This window comes from Bos mutus, chromosome 6 (genome assembly GCF_027580195.1).
Source record: "Bos mutus isolate GX-2022 chromosome 6, NWIPB_WYAK_1.1, whole genome shotgun sequence".
In the NCBI taxonomy this organism is placed as follows: Eukaryota; Metazoa; Chordata; class Mammalia; order Artiodactyla; family Bovidae; genus Bos; species Bos mutus.
In genome coordinates this window covers 31,370,673-31,393,338 of record NC_091622.1, presented here as the reverse complement: position 1 = coordinate 31,393,338, position 22,666 = coordinate 31,370,673, and the positions used below count along the sequence as shown (strand labels likewise).

General features: G+C 35.2%; 1 protein-coding gene across 1 annotated transcript in view; it reads left to right on the top strand.

Annotated features, from left to right (window-relative positions):
- LOC102267443 (glutamate receptor ionotropic, delta-2) overlaps window positions 1-22,666 on the top strand; it is a 233,482-nt gene that overhangs the window by 170,933 nt on the left and 39,883 nt on the right. Inside the window, exon 6 of the mRNA XM_070371886.1 lies at window positions 9,140-9,259. Coding sequence (XP_070227987.1) covers window positions 9,140-9,259 — 120 coding nt within the window. The remainder of the gene's footprint in view (window positions 1-9,139; window positions 9,260-22,666) is intronic.

Below are 22,666 nucleotides of genomic sequence, written 5' to 3'. Positions count from 1 at the left end.
ATTGTGTATATTTAGAGTAACATAAATATATTATTTTGTATATTTAGAGTATATACAAAATATATTATTGTGTATTTTAGAGTAACATAAATATATTATTTTGTATATTTAGAGTATATACAAAATATATTATTGTGTATATTTAGAGTATATACAAAATATATTATTGTGTATATTTAGAGTAACATAAATATATTATTTTGTATATTTAGAGTATATACAAAATATATTATTGTGTATATTTAGAGTAACATAAATATATTATTTTGTATATTTAGAGTATATACAAAATATTTATTGTGTATATTTAGAGTATATACAAAATATATTATTGTGTATATTTAGAGTAACATAAATATATTATTTGCTTTTTGTGTTACTGTTTAAAATTATAAACCTGAAGGAGAGAAAGAGAATTTAGGAAAACATAATGTGACTTACCAGAAACAGTACAGACTTGGAATATGAGATAGCCTTTTGACAGAAATGGGTACAAATAAACTTTTTGCCACAAGAGCTTTGAAAAATGCAAATCAGTGTCCTTAGAATAATCTTCCTGTGGACCCATCAATGTTCCCTGCAACTTCAGGGCATTTGAATCATAAAGTGGATAAAACGGTATCTGTTCTGATTTAATTTAGTTCAACAGACATCTTTTGAGCAGTGTGATTTGCATATGTTATATTTGACACACAGCTTACATGATCTAGAGGAAGAATATCAGGCACAATTTGAAGGCTTTAGTTCAGTTTCCTCAGATACCTAGTTGTCAGGGCACTGGTTTCTTCTCTGTGATGTAAGTAGTGTGACCAGAATGTTAGTAGGTTCCTATTTCCTGCTCAGTTTGCTTCAAGTTTCTATTATGAAGGAATCCTTGAGTGTATATGTATGCTTATAAGCATGAATATGTATTTTTAGTCACTCAGTTGTTTCTGACTCTTGGTGACCCTTTGGATTGTAGCCCGCCAGGCTCTTCTGTCCAAGGAATTCTCTAGGCAAGAACACTGGAGTGAGTTGCTATCTCCTTCTCCAGGGGAACTTCCCAGCCCAGGGGTTGATCCTGGAACTTCTGCATTGCCAGCGAATTCTTTACTCACTGAGCCATCAGAAGTGGTGAATGAATATATCTATATCTGTATACACATATACATATGCATAAATGTTATATGGCAACTCAACTTTTCCTAGCCATTTTGCACAAATATTTATGTTTTATTATTTATTTATTTTTGGCATATTGTATTCTAGTTCTTATATATAAATTCTGTCTCTTTTCTGAGTATGAAATATAGTATTTTCTTTCTCTCAGGGATTTTTCCATACTGAAATTAACTGAAGAAACATGAGGGCATCAGGACACACTGCTGAGGCTGGCATCTCCCGGTGTGTTCATTGCCTTGCTGGGCTAGTTTATTTGCCAGGGTGTCTTTAGTTATCAAGCATGTCTGCAGTTCCAAGGAACCTAGGAATATGTATAAGGAAATTAGACAAGTGTCATAAATATTTGATGTTTCCTTTGACTTTCCAAACGTGTATCTCAGTTACTTTCCAGTTTCAAAAATAGGGATAAACCCTTCAGCCTCATAAAGAGAGTGAAATAAATACTTAGTAGATTTTTTTTCTTCTTTTTTCCAACTTATCCTATCCACAAGGGAGCATCAAACTTAAGCCTTTTCAAGAACTGATTATCCAGTGGTAAATTATTCCCAACCTTTGATCTACTCTTTCCTCTTCTCTTCTGCTTTTTATATTTGATGCACACTGGTATTTCTATATAATGTGTATGATGAAATCCAAACTGATTTTACTTGATATTTTTCAAAAGGTTTACTCTGGAGGCAATTATTACTGTCAGTTTAATGGACATTTAAAAATTATCTGTATGCGGTATTCATACTATTAATGTCCCATTAGCTTATTTTGTTTAGAATCAGCTGTATCAAGAGATTAAAAGACTGCAGCTATGCATGCACAAAGATGATGACTGCTCATTACCACCTGGCCAGCACACATTTTTACCAGTGCTCTAATTTCAACGTTGATCTGGGGATAGATGAGAAAAATAGAAGCTCAAAAACATGAGAATATTCTTAGGCAACCAAATAGCAGAGAGTTCAAGTCTGAGTAGTTAAGCAGGGGCTTCAGTTAAAGGGTTTATTTGCTTGAAATATTAACCTCTTAAACATCCTTTATGCTACATGAAGGAAAGTTTTACTGATTACACATGCTAACAGCTCATTAAGAATATAACATAAAGCAGGTAAATTATGAAGTCAAAAAAGTGAAAAAAGATAAGTGGAGGCCATAGTAAATTAAATGTGGGTTCACTGATTTATGGAATTTTGTAACGTGTGCAATATGCACTAAATTGGCCTGTATTGCTCAGTACCAACTATGAGCCAGAGAAGAGACTGGCTGATAATGGCTTTGAGTATCGATGGGGAATAATAATAATACAATGCCAGGCAGTCTGGTTATCCAAAGTTTAGAATTTTCAGGAGGATAGCATTTTTGCAATGTAGCAATCATATTGATATGTATATTGATACCCTCCTTTTCCTGGAAATAAAGTGCTGTCAGAAATGTAAGATTCTGATATAATTGGAAATATTACTAAAGTCATTCCAGTACTCTTGCCTGGAAAATCCCATGGACGGAGGAGCCTGGAAGTCTGCAGTCCATGGGGTTGCTGATGGTCGGACGTGACTGAGCAACTTCACTTTCGCTTTTCACTTTCATGCATTGGAGAAGGAAATGGCAACCCACTCCAGTGTTCTTGCCTGGAGAATCCCAGGGACGGCAGAGCCTGGTGGGCTGCCGTCTATGGGATCACACAGAGTCGGAGATGACTGAAGTGACTTAGCAGCAGCAGCAGCATTACTGAAGTAGATGTGTGATTGAAAGCATAAAAAGCACTTATAAAAAGATTTCTGAATACCAGTAGTTTGAATTACGTTTAGTAATACAAGCTATATTCGTCAATCAAATTCCTACAGTATTTCTCATTTGGAGATATTTATGATAATCAGATCCACTGTCCTTAAACCCCAGTCTTTAAAACCTTAAGTGATAATTGGGCTCCTTGAAATATTAGTACTGAGTGAATAACAGTATTGGATTCCCTTATCAGAATAGGATAGTTTAACCGTATCAAAGATAAAGGCAATCAAGAGACACTGACAAAGGAGAGAGAGTTCATTTGAAATTCTGCATGGCTCTGCAAGTCCTTTCTTCCTACATCAGACATACATGTATGTTCTGTGTCCAAAAAAAGGCTTTGAAAGCCTATGTCACACAATACGGAGCATTTACGTTATGAAATATCTCTGTTTTTGCCCTAGAAAGTATAAAGCTTTAGGACATTTTCCAGGGAGCCATAAACCATTAGTCCATTGATTCAGAGTTTGTTTACTATAATTCTTTAGACTGGAACATCTTGCTAAGGGCTTTTATAGATAAGACATTTCTTCCTAGTAAATATTACTCATCCTTTACCTGGAGTTGCAGTTGACAAGGGCATTAGACTCATTTACCTCCTTTTATCTCCCTCCCTGGGCTGCTCCGTTAGCACATACACAAATATGCATATCAAAAAGAGGGTAGACAGAACCTAGACCAGCTGCTTTAACTCTTGACTCCCCAAATACTAGTCAAAGAAATACGTGCTGTGCTTAGTTGCTCGGTCGTTTCCAACTCTTTGTTACCCCATGGACTGTAGACCACCAGGCACCTCTGTCCATGGGATTCTCCAGGCAAGAATACTGGAGTGGGTTGCCATGCAATGAAATATAACTGAGTCAAATTAACAAAAGCATTTTCCAAAGCTATGTACATCTCCAAGCATGAGTTTTGCAATCCTCATAAACTTTAGTTGAAAAAAGAACAGGAGCATGATTATAATTTCTAGATGAATTATAAACCAAAAAAATTAAATAATCATGGAGATAATGATTATGATGATCATACTAATTAAGCTCTCATAATTTATCAAACACACTTCTATATTATTTACGTAATAATCTTCTCAGGTACATACTATTATTTTGCATTTAACATGTAGAAATTGGGACATAGAGAAATTAAAGTGACTTAGCCAGGTTTATACAGCTAGTAGACTCCGCTACATTGATAAAATACAGGTATTCAGTTCAGTTCAGTTCAGTCACTCAGTCGTGTCCGACTCTTTGCGACCCTATGGACTGCAGCAGAACACACCTCCCTGTCCATCACCAACTCCCAGAGTTTACTCAAACTCATGTCCATTGAGTCGGTGATGCCATCCAGCCATCTCATCCTCTATCATCCCCTTCTCCTCATGACTTCAGTCTTTCCCAGCATCAGGGTCTTTTCAAGGAGTCATTTCTTCGCATCATGTGGCCAAAGTATTGCAGTTTCAGCTTCAGCATCATTCCTTCCAATGAATATTCAAGACTGATTTCCTTTAGGATGGACTAGTTGGATCTCCTTGCAGTCCAAGGGACTCAAGAGTCTCCTCCAACACCACAGTTCAAAAGCATCAATTCTTTGGGACTCAGCTTTCTTTATAGTCCAACTCTCATATCCATACACGACTACTGGAAAAACCATAGCTTTGACTAGACGGACCTTTGTTGGCAAAGTAATGTCTGCTTTTTAATTTACTGTCTAGGTTGGTCATAACTTTTCTTCCAGGGAGCAAGTGTCTTTTAATTTCATGGCTGCAGTCACCATCTGCAGTGATTTTGGAGCTCAAAAAAAAATAAAATCTCTCACTGTTCCCACAGTTTCTGCATCTATTTGCTGTGAAGTGATGAAACCAGATGCCATGATCTTAGTTCCCTGAATATTGAGTTTAAAGCCAACTTTTTCACACTTCTCTTTCACTTTCATCAAGAGGCTCCGTAGTTCTTCACTTTCTGCCGTAAGGGTGGTGTCATCTGCATATCTAAGGTTATTGATATTTTTCCTGGCAATCTTGATTCCAGCTTGTGCTTCTTCCAGCCCAGCGTTTCTCGTGATGTACTCTGCACATAAGTTAAATAAGCAGGGTGACAATATACAGCCCTCAGGTACTCCTTTCCCTATTTGGAACCAGGATATTGTACCATGTTCAGTTCTAACTGTTGCTTCCAGACCTGAATACATGTTTCTCAGGAGGCAGGTTAGGTGGGTCTGGTATTGCCATCTTTTGAAGAATTTTCATAGTTTGTTCTGATCCACACAAAGGCTTTGGAATAGTCAATAGAGCAGAAATAGATGTTTTTCTGGAACTCTCTTGCTTTTTCGATGATCCAATGGTTGTTGGCAATTTGATCCTGGGTCCCACTGCCTTTTCTAAATCCAGCTTGAATATCTGGAAGTTCACCGTTCATGTACTGTTGAAACCTGGCTTCGAGAATTTTGAGCATCACTTTGCTAGTGTGTGAGATGAGTGCAACTGTGCAGTAGTTTGAGCATTTTTTGGCATTTCCTTTCTTTTGGATTGGAATGAAAACTGGCCTCTTCCGGTCCTGTGGACACTGCTGAGTTTTCCAAATTTGATGGCATATTGAGTGCAGCACTTTCATAGCATCATCTTTTAGGATTTGAAATATGATTTCAAAATCTGACATCCAGGAAATCTGACTTCAAAATTCATGTTGTTGACTGTTTAATCACATATGAGAAGAGCACAGATAATTCAAATTTATAAATTTTTGATAATAAAACTGAATAATAAGAGAGAAGCTATTCAAAAATATCATTGAAGGATCTGTTTTATTATTACTGTTGGAAAAATGAAACTGATTAAATATGGAAATGAATGAATGAGGAATAATTTGTGTGAATGGCTTCTGTGAGCTTAGTGTCATGTGATGGGATACAAGACACAGATGAAACAGGAGACATAGCAGACAGCATAAAACCTGCCAAACAGAATAGAAGTTGAGTTAGAGATTATGGCAAATGAAATATTTTTAAGTACCAACACTAAAGAGGTCAAAATGAAGCAGATCAAAGGCTAACCGAATTTTGCCAAGAGAACGCACTGGTCATAGCAAACACTGTCTTCCAACAACACAAGAGACTACACATGGACATCACCAGATGGTCAACACCAAAATCAGATTGATTATATTCTTTGCAGCCAAAGATAGAGAAGCTCTATACAGTCAGCAAAAACAAGACCGGGAGCTGACTGTAGCTCAGATCATGAACTCCTTATTGCCAAATTGAGACTGAAATTGAAGAAAGTAGGGAAAACCACTAGACCGGTCAAGTATGACCTAAATCAAATCCCTTAAATTATACAGTGGAAGTGGCAAATAGGTTCAAGGGATAAGATCTGATAGAGTGCTTGAAGAACTATGGACGGAGGTTCGTGACATTGTACAGGAGGCAGTGATCAAGACCATTCCCAAGAAAAACAAATGCAGAAAGGCAAAATTGTTGTCTGAGGAGTCCTTACAATTATCTGAGAAAAGAAAAGGAGCAAAGGCAAAGGAGAAAAGGAAGATACACCCATTTGAATGCAGAGTTCCAAAGAATAGCAAGGAGAGTTAAGAAAGCCTTCCTCAGTGATCAATGGAAAGAAATAGAGGAAAACAATAGAATGGGAAAGACTAGAGATCTCTTCAAGAAAATTACAGATACCAAGGGAACATTTCATGCAAATGTGGGCACAATAAAGGACAGAAATGGTATGGATCTAACAGAAGCAGAAGATATTAAGAAGAGGTGGCAAGAATACACAGAAGAACTATACAAAAAAGATCTTCTTGACCCAGATAACCACAATGGTATGATCACTCACCTAGAGCCAGACATCCTGGAATGCAAAGTCAAGTGGGCCTTAGGAAGCATCACCATGAACAAAGATAGTAGAAGTGATGGAATTCCAGTTGAGCTATTTCGAATTCTAAAAGATGATGCTAAGAAAGTGCAGCACTCAACATGCCAGCAAATTTGGAAAACTCAGCAGTGGCCATAGGACTGGAAAAGATCCATTTTCACTCCAGTCCCAAAGAAAGGCAACACCAAAGGATGTTTAAACTACCACACAATTGTGCTCATCTCACATGCTAGCAAAGTAATGATCAAAATTCTCCAAGCCAGGCTTTAACAGGACGTGACCTGTGAACTTCCAGATGTTCAAGCTGGATTTAGAAAAGGCAGAGGAACCAGTTATCAAATTTCCAACATCCATTGGATCATCAAAAAAGCAAGAGAGTTCCAGAGAAACATCTGCTTTATTGACTGTGCCAAAGCCTTTGACTGTGTGGGTCACAAGAAAGTGTGAAAATTCTTAAAGAGATTGGAATACCAGACCACCTGACCTGCCTCCTGATAAAACTGTATGCAGTTCAAGAAGCAACAGTTAGAACCGGACATAGAACAACAACCTGGTTCTAAATAGGGAAAGGAGTACCTGAGGGCTGTATATTGTCACCCTGCTTATGTAACTTATATTCAGAGTACATCATGAGAAAGGCTGGACTGGATGAAACAGATGCTAGAATCAAGATTGTTGGGGGAAATATCAATAACCTCAGATATGCTGATGAGATGACACCATCCTTATGGTAGTAAGCAAAGAAGAACTAAAGAGCCTCTTGATGAAAGTGAAAGAGAAGAATAAAAAATTTGGCTTAAAACTCAGTATTCAGAAAACTAAGATCATGGCATCTGGTTTCATCACCTCATAGCAAATAGATGCAGAAACTGTGGGTACAGTGAGAGGCTTTATTTTGGGGGGCTCCAAACTCACTGCAGATGGTGACTACAGCCATGAAATTAAAAGACACTTGCTCCTTGGAAGAAAAGCTATGAGTGACCTAGACAGCATATAAAAGAAGCAGAGACATTACTTTGCCAACAAAGGTCCATCTAGTCAAAGCTATGGTTTTTTCAGTAGTCATATATGGATGTGAGAGTTGGACTATAAAGAACGCTGAGCACTGAGAAACTGATGCTTTTAAACTGTGATGTTGGAGGAGACTCTTGATAGTCTCTTGGACTGCAAGGTGATCCAACCAGTCCATCCTAAAGGAAATCAGTCCTGAATATTCATTGGAAGGACTGATGCTGAAGCTGAAACTGCAATACTTTGGCCACCTGATGTAAAGAACTGACTCATTTGAAAAGACCCTGATGCTGGGAAGGATTGAAGTCATGAGAAGAAGGGGATGACAGAGGAGGAGATGGTTGGATGGCATCACCGACTCAATGGACGTGAGTTTGAATAAGCTCCGGGAGTTGGTGATGGACAGGCCTGGCGTGCTGCAGTCCATGGAGTCACAAAGAGTTGGACATGACTGAGCAAATGAACTGATTACATAGGTGAAAATTGAAGCAATTTACAAACGGTGATAATTTGTCCAAATATATAGGATTATCAGACAAAAATTCTAAGTTAGAAATTGTTTAGAGGTGACTCGGAATGTTGTATTCATTTGTAATCCTAAATAATGTGAAGGCTGATAAACTCAACTGAGAAAAGAATGGTAAACAAAAAAGAGAAGTCTGACCTACATTGCCATCTGTTGGAAAAGTGAACATCTGTTATGTTGAATGAAAGATGAAGCTTGGAAATTCCCAGTGAATCACAATAGCTAAAACTACTGTTTAAGACTATAAACAGTGTTCAAGACTAATTTAGATTTTTTTTAACTTGAAAAAAGATATTTAAAGGAGAAAATTCAAAACTCCAGAAGTTGGAAACCATGGCTTTGAAGATTTCCAGTGTAATTCTAGTTCAAATTAGAATGGAATTGTGCTGGAGAAAGAGTATTGTCAAAACTTGTTTCTGGAGTAGATTCTAAGCTCTCTGGAAGTATCTTGTATTTTGACTAATGGATCCATGCATGTTCAATATATGTTGGCACAAATCCTAGCCTGGAATTTAGTACCAATGCAAAGATGTCATTATGAGTACCAATTTGCCTCTTTGGGTCAGAATTTCCTTTTCAGTAGATTGGATGGGATTGGATTAAGTGATACTTAAGGTTGTTTTCAATTGCACTCCTATTAATGCTGTGCATCTATTAAAGAATAGCCTGTTAATAATTGCATGCTTGAGAAAACATTTATTTTATAGATGAAAATCATGTTCCTATGATATCCTCTTTTTATTATTTTACATCTTCAAAAATCTTTCATGAGTTTGTTTTCTCTCTTTTAGGGTGGAGTCAGTGGATTGACTGGAGAGCTAGAATTTGGAGAAAATGGAGGCAATCCCAACGTCCATTTTGAAATTCTTGGAACCAACTATGGAGAAGAGCTTGGCCGAGGTGTTCGCAAAGTAAGACCAGACACATTGATAAATCTCCTTTTTCCTATAGTAATATGGTTATGTTGGATTGTTTTCCATGCATTATAGTCACAGTATACATTAAAGTCTATATTACAGTTTGAGAGAAATGAAGAGGCAAGAGAATTAGAGGACATTACATACTCACTAGAAGTATTAAGCAATAAATTTTTCTGTGCCTTAAAATAAAGGGAAAGAATAAACCTATTGTTGCCTAGGGAACTAGCATAATCTTCTATTCACTATAGTAATTTTATACAGTAGTGAATTTAGTATCTACACAACGCCTAACTGCTTGGTTTTTAGCTTGTAAGATACACAAAATCAGAATAAGAGCTTTGATAAATTTCATATGATAAGAGGGATAGTCTATAAAAAGTGACATTACAGTATCTCACTATCTATGTCGTGTAATAAGTAGAAAGAAAATGGTTTGCAGGAAATGAACTCTTATATACTTCAGATCACGTGTAAGAAGTTGAGCGCCTATAAAGGATTTTTCATGAATTGCTGGGACAGTAACTTTCTCAACAAGAGATGTAAAAACCCCTGGAGAAATGATTTTTCTATAGTTTCAATACGCCATTTTTAGATATTTTTGGTAGGGAAAAACTTAAGGTAATTGAATGTGCAAACATAAGTTCATAGTTATAAATCTCTAACTGCATTGACGGTAAGTTCTTCAGTGGGTGTTTTCTTTCCAGTGCTGAGGTATAGGATGCAGAAAATTTAGACAAATTGAAATTTAGAGTTATTCTAATTAGCAATAAAAATCCTTTTGGTAAATTTATGCTAGAGAAGTCAAAACTATCTTAATGTGTTTTTATTTGATTTATAATGAAGCATAGCAAACATATATTAGTAGAAAACTGCATAAAGCACAAGGATAGTTTATTGAATTATTGTAAATGAAACAACCACTACTATGGTAAAGAAATAGAACATACCAAGCATCTTGAAAGCCTCGTTATATTATTTCTGTTCATATCCCTGACATCTTTTCTCAGTGGCATCACCATTAGTCTGAATTTTATGATATTAATTTCTTTGTCTTTGAATATAATTTTATCATCTAAGGGTACATCCTTAAATATTCATTTTTTCAGTATTCAATTTATGAATGAACACATTTTGCATATATTCTTTTTTCTTTTTGTATTCTTCATTTTGTGTTATTCTTGTTGTTACAAACAGTTATTGCTTATTCATTTCTATTGCTGTGTCAGTTTCTATTGTATACATGTGTCATGATCTACAGTAGCCTGCTTCTATTGCATTTATGTGTCACAGTCTACTGTTTCCACTTTTAGGTTGTCATAAGTAATGATGTTATGAAGATTCTTAGACATGCATCTGGATATATAATATTGCACTTGTGTGTGTGTTTCTATAGGATTTGTATCCGGAAGTAGAATTGCTGCAACATAAGGAAACATAATCTCAAACCTACTTTCCTACATATTTACCAATTCACACACCTCCAGTAGTGTTTCGAATTCACATTGCACCAAATGCTGGTTTTGTTAGATTTTAAATTTTTATTAGGTTATTCAATGTATAATGATATATCTTTTTGTTTCAACTTGAATTTCCCTGATTATAAAAAGATTCTGCATCTTTTACTTTTCATGGTTTTTTTTTTTTTTTTTTTTTTGAGTTAATTGCCTATTCAAGTCCTTTGGCCATTTTCTATTGGGTTATCTTTGTTTATATAATTGAGTCTAAGAGCTGTATGCGTATTTTGAATATTAATCTTCTGTTATTTATATTGCAAATCGTTTCCTCTCCTTGTATTTAATTTTCATTAGATATAGTACCTTTAAATTTAGTAGAATTATGAATTTTCTCTCTTGTGATTATTGCTGTTTAGTCTTACTCAAGAAATCATTCCATACTACTAGAGTCATAAAAATATTATGCTCAATTATACTCTGAAGGATTTATAATTCTATCTTTTAAATTGAAGTGTTTTAACTACCTGAAATTTTTTGTAGCTTTTTAAAAAGTGTATATTTTTAAAAACTATTTTCTTCTTCTTACTGTTATTTTAATTTTTTGTTTTTCTGGTTGTGCTGCAGGGCATGTGGGATCTTAGTGCCTCAGTCAGTTCAATTCAGTGGTTCAGTCGTGTCTGACTCTTGGTGACCCCATGGACTGCAACATGCCTGACTCCCCTGTCCTTCACCATCTCCCAGAGCTTGCTCAAACTCATGTCCACTGAGTCTGTCATGCCATCCAACCATCTCGTCCTCTGTCATCCCCTTCTCCTCCTGCCTTCAACCTTTACCAGCATCAGGGTCTTTTCTAATGAGTTAGCACTTTGCATCAGGTGGCCGAAGTGTTGGAGCTTTAGCTTCAGCGTGAATCCTTCCAATGAACATTCAGGACTGACTTCCTTAAGGATTGACCAACTAGGGATCAAACCTTTGCCCCTTGCATTGGAAGCACAGAGTCTTAACCACTAGGTCTTCAGGGAATTCCCTGCAAATTTTCTTTTTTTTTAATACATGGGAAAAGAAAAAAATACAAATTTATTTTTAATATAGTATCTTATTTATTTTTATTGAAATTTAACTTATATACAATAAAATGCACAAATATTAAGTCCACAAGGCTGTCAATGATTGAATTCACCAATGTAATCACTACTCTCAAGTTATATAGTTTTTTAATTATCCTAAAAGTTCCATCATTATTCTTTGCACACATAGTTTACCTGGTTTTAGTGTTCATATAAATGGATATTGTAGTAATATGTATCTTATTTCTCTCAACATATTTTAGGTACATTCTTATTTGCATGTCAGTAATTTTTTATTTTTTCATTTATATGGCTGAGTGGTATTATAATGTATGAAAGTAATATAGTATCTTTTAAAACCCCATTTTCTGTTGGTTGCTGATATATGGGAATGGCACTGATATTTTATATTAATTTTATATCCAACATTCTTGCTCCACTCTTTAATTCTGATAATTTATCTGTAAATTCTTAATTCTTTGCATATCATCTGTGATAATGATTTGTCTCTTCCTTTCCAATGTTAATATCTTTTATTTCTATTTGCCTAGTACACTGACTAGGTCCTCTAGGACAATGTTGAATGAAAGTATTAAATAACAGTAATAAGCATCCTTGATTATTATCAATATCAGAGAAAAAGATGCAAACTTTACACTACTAAATACAAAGTTTCTCTTTTTCTTTCATTAACTTTGATCAGATATAGGCAACTTCATGTATTCCTGGAATAAACCTGATTTTTATATTTTTACAAACATAATTTCATTAATGTTTCCATATTTATATATATTTTTTTATTTACTACCACTTGCTTAAAGTTTTTACATTGATGTTCTCGACTAAGGTTACCTGAAATTTTCTCTGTTGTAATTTGATGCTAAGGTTAAGTTAACCTCAGGAAATGTGGTGGAGAGGATTTCTTCTTTTTATATTCTCTATTAGTTATATAAAACTGGAAGAATTTTTTCCTTACATGTTTGATAGATGGTCTTATGAAGCCAAGGTGGACTAGAATTTTTGTCGTGGGAATTTTTAAGTTACTGATTCCATTTTTCCAAGTCGATAAAAAATAAAAGTCATATTTTCTATTCTTTTTATAAACTTGAGAAGTTTATGATATTTTAAAGTTGTTTTTTTTTTAATTTTCTATATGTATTGGGATAAAACTGCTAGGTATATCCTTTTAAATATCTGAAACATTTCAAGATCTGAACTTTATTTCTGAATAGTTTTCTTTGTAAATAACATTCTTAAATTATTATTATAAAGCTTCTACTTCTAATAATACTTTCTTCCCTAAAGTATAATTATTTTTATTATGTAGTATTTTATGATGTATTTATTATATAGCATTATTATTTTTTCTATGAATAGAGTAAAGCAATTACCCTTCCATTAATATATTTGGTGAACTTTCTTTTTACTACCCTTTACTTCCAACGTTTCCTGTATCCTTTCATTCCACTTCTAACTCTTAAGAAACTATACAATGCATTATTTGATACCAGTTGGACTATTCATGCCTAAATATGAGAGTATTACATGTATTTAAATGAAATATATTTGATAATACATTTAGAGTTAGGTCTGCCATCTTATACATTCTACCATTATGTTACATTCTGTTTGCCTTGCCTAACCTAGGTTCCTTTTTTGTCCTTTCTTGCCTTCTTTTGGATTAATATAAATTTTATTTTTCAATTCCCTCTTTTCTCCTGTACTAATTTACAAGTTATATACTCTGCTTTTATTTAATAGGTCCTCTAGAATTTACAACAGCCATACTTTATCAACATCTAATGTTTATCAATATCTTAAACCTCCTCTTAGCAAACATAAAATTTTAACTCCATTTACTCAATATATCCACCTCTCACATGATGGATTATTATTGTTCAAGTTTTTAATATTATTGTTTTTATTCTAAGAAGTCTTACCATTACTATCATGTGCAGTTAATATTTATTTTATATATACCCATATATGTTCTACTTTCTTTGCTTGTTTTTCCTTCCTACGTCTTTATCTAGAATTGCTTTTCTTTGGCCTGAAGTATATATTTTTTCAAATTTCCCATTTTGATGGTTTTCTTGTGGCTGTATTTCTCAGTTTTTATTTCTGTGAACATATCTTTATTTCATCTTCTTCCTTCAAACATATTTTCCCTAGACACAGAATTTCAAAGTGCTGGTTTTACTCTTTAACCGTATTGATGATATCATTGCATGGGTTCTGGCTTCAGTGCTGTGGCTGAGAACTGCTGTCTCACCGCCAATCATCTTACCTTAACTTCTCTGCCTGATTTAAGATTTGTCTTTGTTTTTAAACCTCTGCATTTTCACTATTGTCTCTAATGTGCATGGGTATAGCAGATCTATGATGGCAAAACCTACGGTTATCAATGTGGGATTTATGGTGACCAAGGAACTACGTAATGCTAAGTACCTGGTGCTAGAGTAAATTTATGAACCTGGAAGAATTTAGCATCAAAGATTACCATTGAGTCATAGAGAATTTCAAAACTGTGGGTGAAAAATGTGTCTTAGAGGCAATTCTCTGTCTTCAAATGCATTTATTTAGTAATAAGAAATGAGTTACACTTATCTTGCTTTCCAAGTGGCTCAGAGGGTAAAGAGTCTGCCTGCAATGCAGGAAACCAGGTTCCAATCCCTGGGTTGGGAAGATCCCCTGGAGAAGGGAATGGTAACCCACTCTAGTATTCTTGCCTGGAAAATCCCATGCATGGAGGAGCTTGGTAGGTTATAGTCCATGGGGTCACAAAGAGTCTGACAAATCTAGTCAAATGGAAACAAAATAATTAACCTAGAATCATAAAATGCGTTTAGTATAAAAATAATTGAGATTCGGAAAATGAAAATGTTCATGATTCTATAGCGGAAAGTCGTGTGTCTTTCTTCAGAGGTTTCATTACTTAATTACTTGTAGAATGATATCAGAAAACATTTTTAGACCTCATTACAATTGGGAAATCAGGATTGCTGTGGAATGTTACCTAATTTGGAGAAAAAGAAAAACTGGTACACGTTAAGGTATACATATAGAAATTATTTCATTTGCAGGTAAAATCTATACAGAGACAAATAAAAGCTCTTCATGTAAGTATTGCTTAATTCCTTACAAACCTTCATGTTTTTTCCCTCCTCTCTGTTCCCACAGGATGGGAGAAAATATCTGCTCCCTACTGTTGTCCCCAAGCTTATGTATAGTCATTTTGCATCAGGTTTCTTCTTTCTTCCAAAATCTTTTGTGTAAACTATCACATGTAAGGTTACTGTTAATTTTCCTAAAATCTTATGATCCTAATACTACTCCATTTTACAAAAATACTTATCCAAATTCAGTAATTAAGTATGTATGTGCATTGAAGTCTTATACTAATAGAACCTAAGAATAAAGAGTTTTAAGAAATAAAGACAGGTTGGCAATGTAACTAAATAGCAATAATATAAAGACTGAAGAGAGTCCCATTGAATTTAGGAACTCAGGATTCATCAGTAACTAAGGAGAGGCAGTAAAGCAATGGGTTAGAAATGTGGCCGCTAATGTAGGACTGCTCAAATTTTTGTTGTGTTACTTAAAACCAAGTGACATTGAATATGTTACTAACTCATAGATAGGTTCAACCTAAATGATTTAGTAATGTGATACATCCAGAACCATGTCTGGAACATAAAAAAGAAAACGTTGCAAATAATTGCAATTTATTAGGAAAATATCAGTGGAGCAGTAATATCATATGTTTAAATTGTAACAAGTTAAAAAATAAAAAGGAAGGTAATAAGTAGAAGAGATAAAGGTAACCATATTAACCCTGTTTGGCTATGAGATCAATCATTAAATGACTTAGTGAAATGGAGGGGAATAATTTTCAGAATATAACAGAGATGAGTATGCTTGAATGCTCACAGATCAAGGCTGTAGGGAGTAAGAGAAAGACGATAAAGGAAAGTCAGGTGATCACTGATAGATGTCCAAGAGAAAAAGAGACAATTTGATCCAGAATTAGGTGGAATGTTTAATCTTAGGCACCAAGAATATAATTTTCCTTAGTGATGAGAGAAGGAAATAAAGAGAGAATGGTGTATTTACGAGCAAGTTACCATGGGTGCTATCAAGAAGTTAAGGGAATTGTTAAGAAATATGTTCTCTCTCTTTTTTTATTTTTATTTTTTTGAGGAAAGGATGGTGAGATTATCTGCTAAGAGAGAAAGTATACCAGAAAACATTAGAGATAATTAGGTTGGAATTTTATAGATAGTGAATAAGTTTTAAAAAAAGAGCTGCAGTGGCAAAACAGAGAGAGATAATTAGGGAACATGGAAGAATTGCCAGAGAGAACTATTGGTTCATATGAAGTTAGAGACCAGAAGTTCATTGTAGCATTAATCTACATGGCTGTATATGTTTTATGCAGCAGCTTTCAGTGGACAGAATGAATTTGTATTAATGTAGGGATAGGATTTAATCAGAAGGGTTTTGTTTTATTGTTTCTGATTGCAATAAAGTCAGGCAATGAGAAGGACGTTGGCAGGAGACTGGCTGAGGTGGCAAAGCATGAAATCTCACTTGGACATGTATCTACTGAGGGCAGGAGGAGTCTCAACAACAGGGTGAAAGCATAACTTAAGAGAGTAGAAAAGTGAAATCGCTCAGTCATGTCCGACTCTGCGACCCCAGGGACTGTAGCCTACCAGGCTCCTCCCTCCATGGGATTCTCCAGGCAAGACTACTGGAGTGGGTTGCCATTTCCTTCTCCAGAGGATCTTCCCGACCCAGGGATCGAACTTGGGTCTCCCGCAGTCCAGGCGGACGCTTTAACCTAGAGCCCCTAGCAAGTCTGAGAAACTGATGTTGATTGGATTAAGTTGAAAGAGCTTCAGGGCCAGGAAGCTATATTTGAGGAGCTACTGCTACTGCTGCTACTGCTAAGTCGCTTCAGTCATGTCCGACTCTGTGCGACCCCATAGAGGGCAACCCACCAGGCTCCCCCGTCCCTGGGATCATCCAGGCAAGAATACTGGAGTGGGTTGCCATTTCCTTCTCCAGTGCATGAAAGTGAAAAATCAAAATGAAGTCACTGAGTTGTGTCTGACTCTTAGCGGCCTCATGGACTGCAGCCTACCAGGCTCCTCCATACGTGGGATTTTCCAGGCGAGAGTACTGGAGTGGGGTGCCATTGCCTTCTCCAGAGAAACATCTAAATTCATAATTGGAAGTATGAATAGCTTCGTTGTTGTTGTTCAGTCACTCAGTTGTGTCCAACTCTTTGTGACCCATGAACTGCAGCATCCTAGGCTTCCCTGTCCTTCACCATCTCCCAGAGCTTGCTAAAACTCATGGCCACAGAGTTGGTGATGCTTTCTAAACAGCTCGTCCTCTGTCATCCCCTTCTCCTGCATTCAATCTTTCCCAGCATCAGGGTCTTTTCTAATGAGTTGGCTTTTTGCATCAGATGGCCAAATATTGGAGCTTCAACGTAATTCCTTCCATGAATATTTAGGATTGACTGGTTTGATCTATTTGCAGACCAAGAGACTCTCAAGAGTCTTCTCCAATACCACATTTCAAAAGTATCAGTTTTTCAGCACTCAGCCTTTTTTATGGTCCACCTCTCACACCCATACATAAAAACCATAGCTTTGACTATGTGAACCTTTGTCGGCAAAGTAATGTCTCTGTTATTTTAATAAACTGTCCAAGATTTTCATAGCTTTTCTTCCAAGGAGCATGTGTCTTTTAATTTCGTGGCTACAGTCACCATGTGCAGTGGTTTTGGAGCCCAAGAAAATGAAGTCTGTCAGTGTTTCCTTTGTTTCCCCATCTATTTGCCACGAAGTGATGGGACCAGATGCCATGATCTTAGTTTTCTGAATGTTGAGCTTTAAGCCAACTTTTTCACTCTCCTCTTCCATTTCTTCAAGAGGCTGTTTGCTTTCTGCCATAAGGGTGGTGTCATCTGCATATCTGAGGTTATCGATATTTTTCCTGGCAATCTTGATTCCAGCTTGTCCTTTATCCAGCCCAGCATTTCTCATGATGTACTCTGCATATAAGTTAAATAAGCAGAGTGACAATATAAAGCCTTGATGTACTCTTTTCCTAATTTAGAACCAGTCTCTTCTTCCATGTCCGGTTCTAACTTTTGCTTCTTGACCTGCATACAGATTTCTTAGGAGGCAGGTAAGGTGGTCTGGTATTTCCATATGTTTAAGAATGTTCCACAGTTTTTTGTGATCCACACAATCAAAGGCTTTGGCATAGTCAATAAAGCAGAAATAGATGTTTTTCTGGAGCTCTCTTGCTTTTTCAGTGATCCAATGCATGTTGACAATTTGATCTCTGGTTCCTCTGCCTTTTCTAAATCCAGCTTGAACATCTGGAAGTTCTCAGTTCATGTACTGCTGAAGCCTAGCTTGGAGAATTCTGAGCAGAATTCTGCTAGTGTGTGAGATGAGTGCAGTTGTGCAGTGGTTTGTACATTCTTTGCCATTGCCTTTTTTGGGGATTGGAATGAAAATCTCAAAGAAAGGCATTTCAGGACTGGAATGACTTTTTCCAGTCCTGTGGCCACTGCTCAGTTTTCCAAATTTGCTGGCATATTGAGTGTGGTACTTTCACAGCATCATCTTTTAGGATTTGAAGTAGCTCAACTGGAATTCCATCACTTCTGCTAGCTTTGTTCATAGTGATGCTTCCTAAGGCCCACTTGACTTTGCATTCCAGGATATATGGCTCTAGGTGAGTGATGTCACCATCATGGTTATCTGCATCATTAAGATTTTTTGTGTGTGTGTGTGTAGTTCTTCTGTGTATTCTTGCCACTTCTTCCTAATATTTTCTGCTTCTGTTAGGTTCATGCTGTTTCTGTCCCTTATTGTGCCCATCTTTACATGAAATATTCCCTTGGTATCTCTAATTTTCTTGAAGGGATCTCTAGTCATTCCCATTCTGTTGTTTTCCTTTATTTCTTTGCATTGTTCACTTAGGAAGGCTCTCTTACCTCTCCTTGCAATTCATTGGAACTCTAAATTCAGATGAGTATATCTTTCCTTTTTTCCTTTGCCTTTTGCTTCTCTTAATATTATTTGTAAGGCCCCCTCAACCATTTTGCCTTTTTGCATTTCTTTTTCTTGGGGATGCCTTCTAGACAATGAAAAATTCATAATTGTAAAGTTGGCAGAAGTGGGCTTCGTTTCACCTTCTAAGGTCAGTATAGTTCTAAGATCAGTGTAGTTGCTTCCCCATCCTCTGAATTTAGTCTGTATTGTGTTACCTATGCCATTCAATTGAAATGAGTCATGTACTTCAAATTAAATGTACTTTATTCCTAAATAATATTAAAGAACTCCTGTTTATATTTCTATTTTTCGACTCCCAAATTGAATTGAAACATTCCAGTATATTGACGTTATATAAATATGTGAAAGAGACTGTAAATATTTACCCTGCCTTTTACATTTTGACACTTAAATTATTTAAGCATTCTTAATTTAAAAATATTTATTTGTTTTTATAACTCAAGTGTTTTTCTAATAAGCTACAATTTTTTAAATTAATTACTGAATTTATAAAACTTCAAATCTATCTCTCAAGTAATTTTAAGAGTATTATGAATTTTTTTGTGGATTTCTAGCTTTATTTATAAATGGAGAAATTCCTTCACATAGACCTAAATACATGTATAATATCATCGAAGATACTTATCAAGAGAAAGCATTGCCAAGCAAATAATTACAGTATAGATTTGCTAGACATGTGTTTAAAATTAAGGTTCCACTACCAGTATCTCCATGTCTTAAAAAGAGTGAATGGCTTTCCAAATGGTGAACTGTCAAGCTGTCAGTGTTTATTCTGCTGCCAGTGGCTAAGTGTATACAATGCCTGTGTCCGTATCACCTTGAGCAGGGTACTGTCAGTTTTCATAAGCTAACCAGGGTTGCTTCTGTGTAGAATTTGAATGTGAGATTGACCATTTTCCAAATTTTGGACAAGTCTGGGCTCTCTTGACATTGTATGACTAGAGGTTTGTTTTTTTTTTTTTTTTAATTTGGTAAGAGTATAAAAAGGATTATTTAATTTTTACTCATGCTGATAAAATGAAGGGTTTTCCTGATTTGATATTTTCTACATGTTCTTTTACTTTGATGTCAGGTGGTGATTCATTCAGTGGATGGTGTATTCAAGGTGTTAGACACTGTTTATCCTTGAAGATAAATTAGGAAAGCCTCAAAGCCAAATTTTGAAATCATCAAAGTTTTCTTTATCCTTAAACTTTCTCCAAGAGTATGGTTGTTCCTGTTTCTTTTCATCACAATACAAAATTTCCAAGAAGAAGAATTTAAGGAGTAATATCTTATTCAATCTTCTAAAACTAAGTTTATTAGAAGTCATTAAAGTACAAATTAAATTAAGTAGTTAATTTAAAGGATCAATTTGTGTTTTGTTTTTCCTTAGAAGATGAATTGTACAAAATATTTTTTGTTGGTGGTGCTTTTTTTTTGCTTATGTATCTGAAGTCTTCTTTGGTTTGGTTTTGCTAATGCTTCACTTTTTGTGAAGACTGAGTTTCAGCATTAAAATTTAATACTGTAGATTTAATGTTTTTGAACTTTATCACAAACAGGAAAACAGGGTCAGGGAAAATAGATTAAAACTGGCTTCACAACCAATATTAATTGTACAATAATGCTTATTCTCTTCATAAAATTGTTTCCTCATGTAAGCAGATGAAATAAAATGGTATAGCAGTGATCCTCTAGCTCCCAGGTATAGTCGTTTTTTAGATCTGTTTAGAATCTTTACTCAGGTTCTCCAACATTAAATCCACAAATGTAAAACCTACAGCTCTGCATTCTTGAGAAAACTTAATGTACTATTTTTGCAAAAGGTATTATATATAGATTGCCACTGGTCCATTTTTAATGAAATGTTTTCCTGCCTGGTATTTAGAAAGAGGAAAAAGCAGCCTTGCCTTAAAGTGGCCAGTTATTTAATAGAGTACTGGTATTCTTCAGTGTCGTATTTGTATTCTGATTCTACAATATATAAAATAACACTTTCCTTTTTGTATTACCCTGTTTTATGTTTCTCTCTAGCATTTTTTGTAAACTGAAATTATGTACATATATGTAGTTATATGTATAATCCTCACATATGTATATATATGTGTGTGTGTATATATATATATATATATATATATATATATACAGGTCAATGTAATCACTTTACTTGTTTATATTCTGTGTTTCCCATTATAGTGTGACTCACACTGTGTAATGACACATTACAGTGTGATCCCCCAATGCATGGCATATAATAGATGTTCATTAATTATTTAATGAATGAACTAATGATTACATGTGTATTCTGACATAAGAATGTATAAGATTCTTCTATGTATCTACAAATGTGATAAGCATGTTTTCCCTTTATTCAAGTGAAAAATAATATGTGCACATAAATTATTGTTGACATGCCACGCTAGAAAGTATTTGTGTGTGCATCATTTCCTTCATTGTATCCTTAATACCTAGTAGAGTTAGTCTTTCGGTCGCAAAAATACAATAAATTATTTTAGTGATTCTTAAGTAAGATGTTGTATAATTTGTTTGCAGTGATTCATAGACAGTATGGAAATAGTAGATTGATTATTTAAGCAAATAGATTGATTATTCCAAGCAAAATGGAAGGGCTCACAGAAGTGCAGTCTTGTCAGAAATTGCTGATATTTGTAATTCAAGGTCATTTTTAAATAACTAGGCTAGATTTAATATGGTGTAATGGAAAAGTACAGTTTTGCTGACAGATATAACAAGGTTGAAATTCTGTCAATGACTGTGATTTTTAGGACTACTAAACCTAGTAAGTCTCAATTTCTTTATCTGTAGACTATGAATGATACTGTCTATTCTTTAATATTGTAAGGTTAAGTGAATTTATGTTTGTAGGTTACATAGTAAAAGATAACTAAAATAATGCTAATTCGAATATGAACAGTAATCTGTGTGAGCCAGTTCAAGAAATGCAAAGTATAGTTGCTATTGTCACAAGAAATTGCTATGTGAGGTGGAGGAATAATTTCATTTTAGATGTGATTGACAGAGCATTATGAATGGCAGTCACAGTGACAGCATGAGCATTAACCTTTTTGTTTTCTTTAATGTTATTTCTGCATCTAAAATTCTGCAAGTCTGTTAATCAAACTTGGGAGCATCTACAGTTCAATGGGAAGCTAATAGCAGAGAGTCTAGTAGCCAGCATAGCCTGCATAAACCCAGTGTTTATAATTAAACTCGTTATTGGAAAATCTGCCATCCTTATTTACTGCCATATTTCCAACAGTAAATTTATCTCTTGGAAAGTGTATATAATGGATAGAATCTAGAAGTTGCTGTGAATTGGCAATGTATTGTGAATACTCCACCTGTTTTTCTCCCACCCTACTTTATATATAATACACATAATAGACTTCATTTCATGAGTTTTTATTTTGATGCATCTTCAAGAAAATATTTTGTACCTCAAAGTTAGGTAATATTCAAGCCAGTATCTCATAAAATTTCCAATCTGTTGGACCTTCAAAATTACTGACCCCAGCAGTTTCCTGATATATAAAAGGAATTCTGCACTCTTGAAAAGTATACACTATGGAAGGGATTATTTCTACTTCAAAGGGAACCCATCTCTTATCATGACACAGAAGAGATAGTTGTATCCAGTGATGTTTAGAGTGAGCTGTTGCTTGGATAGAGGTGACTTCTGAAGATATCCTGCTTCAGGCAAGCAGCACTTACAGCCTCTCAGAGAGAACAGGAGCACTCTCTTTTGGTGGGTGGAATGATGCTGACTTCTCC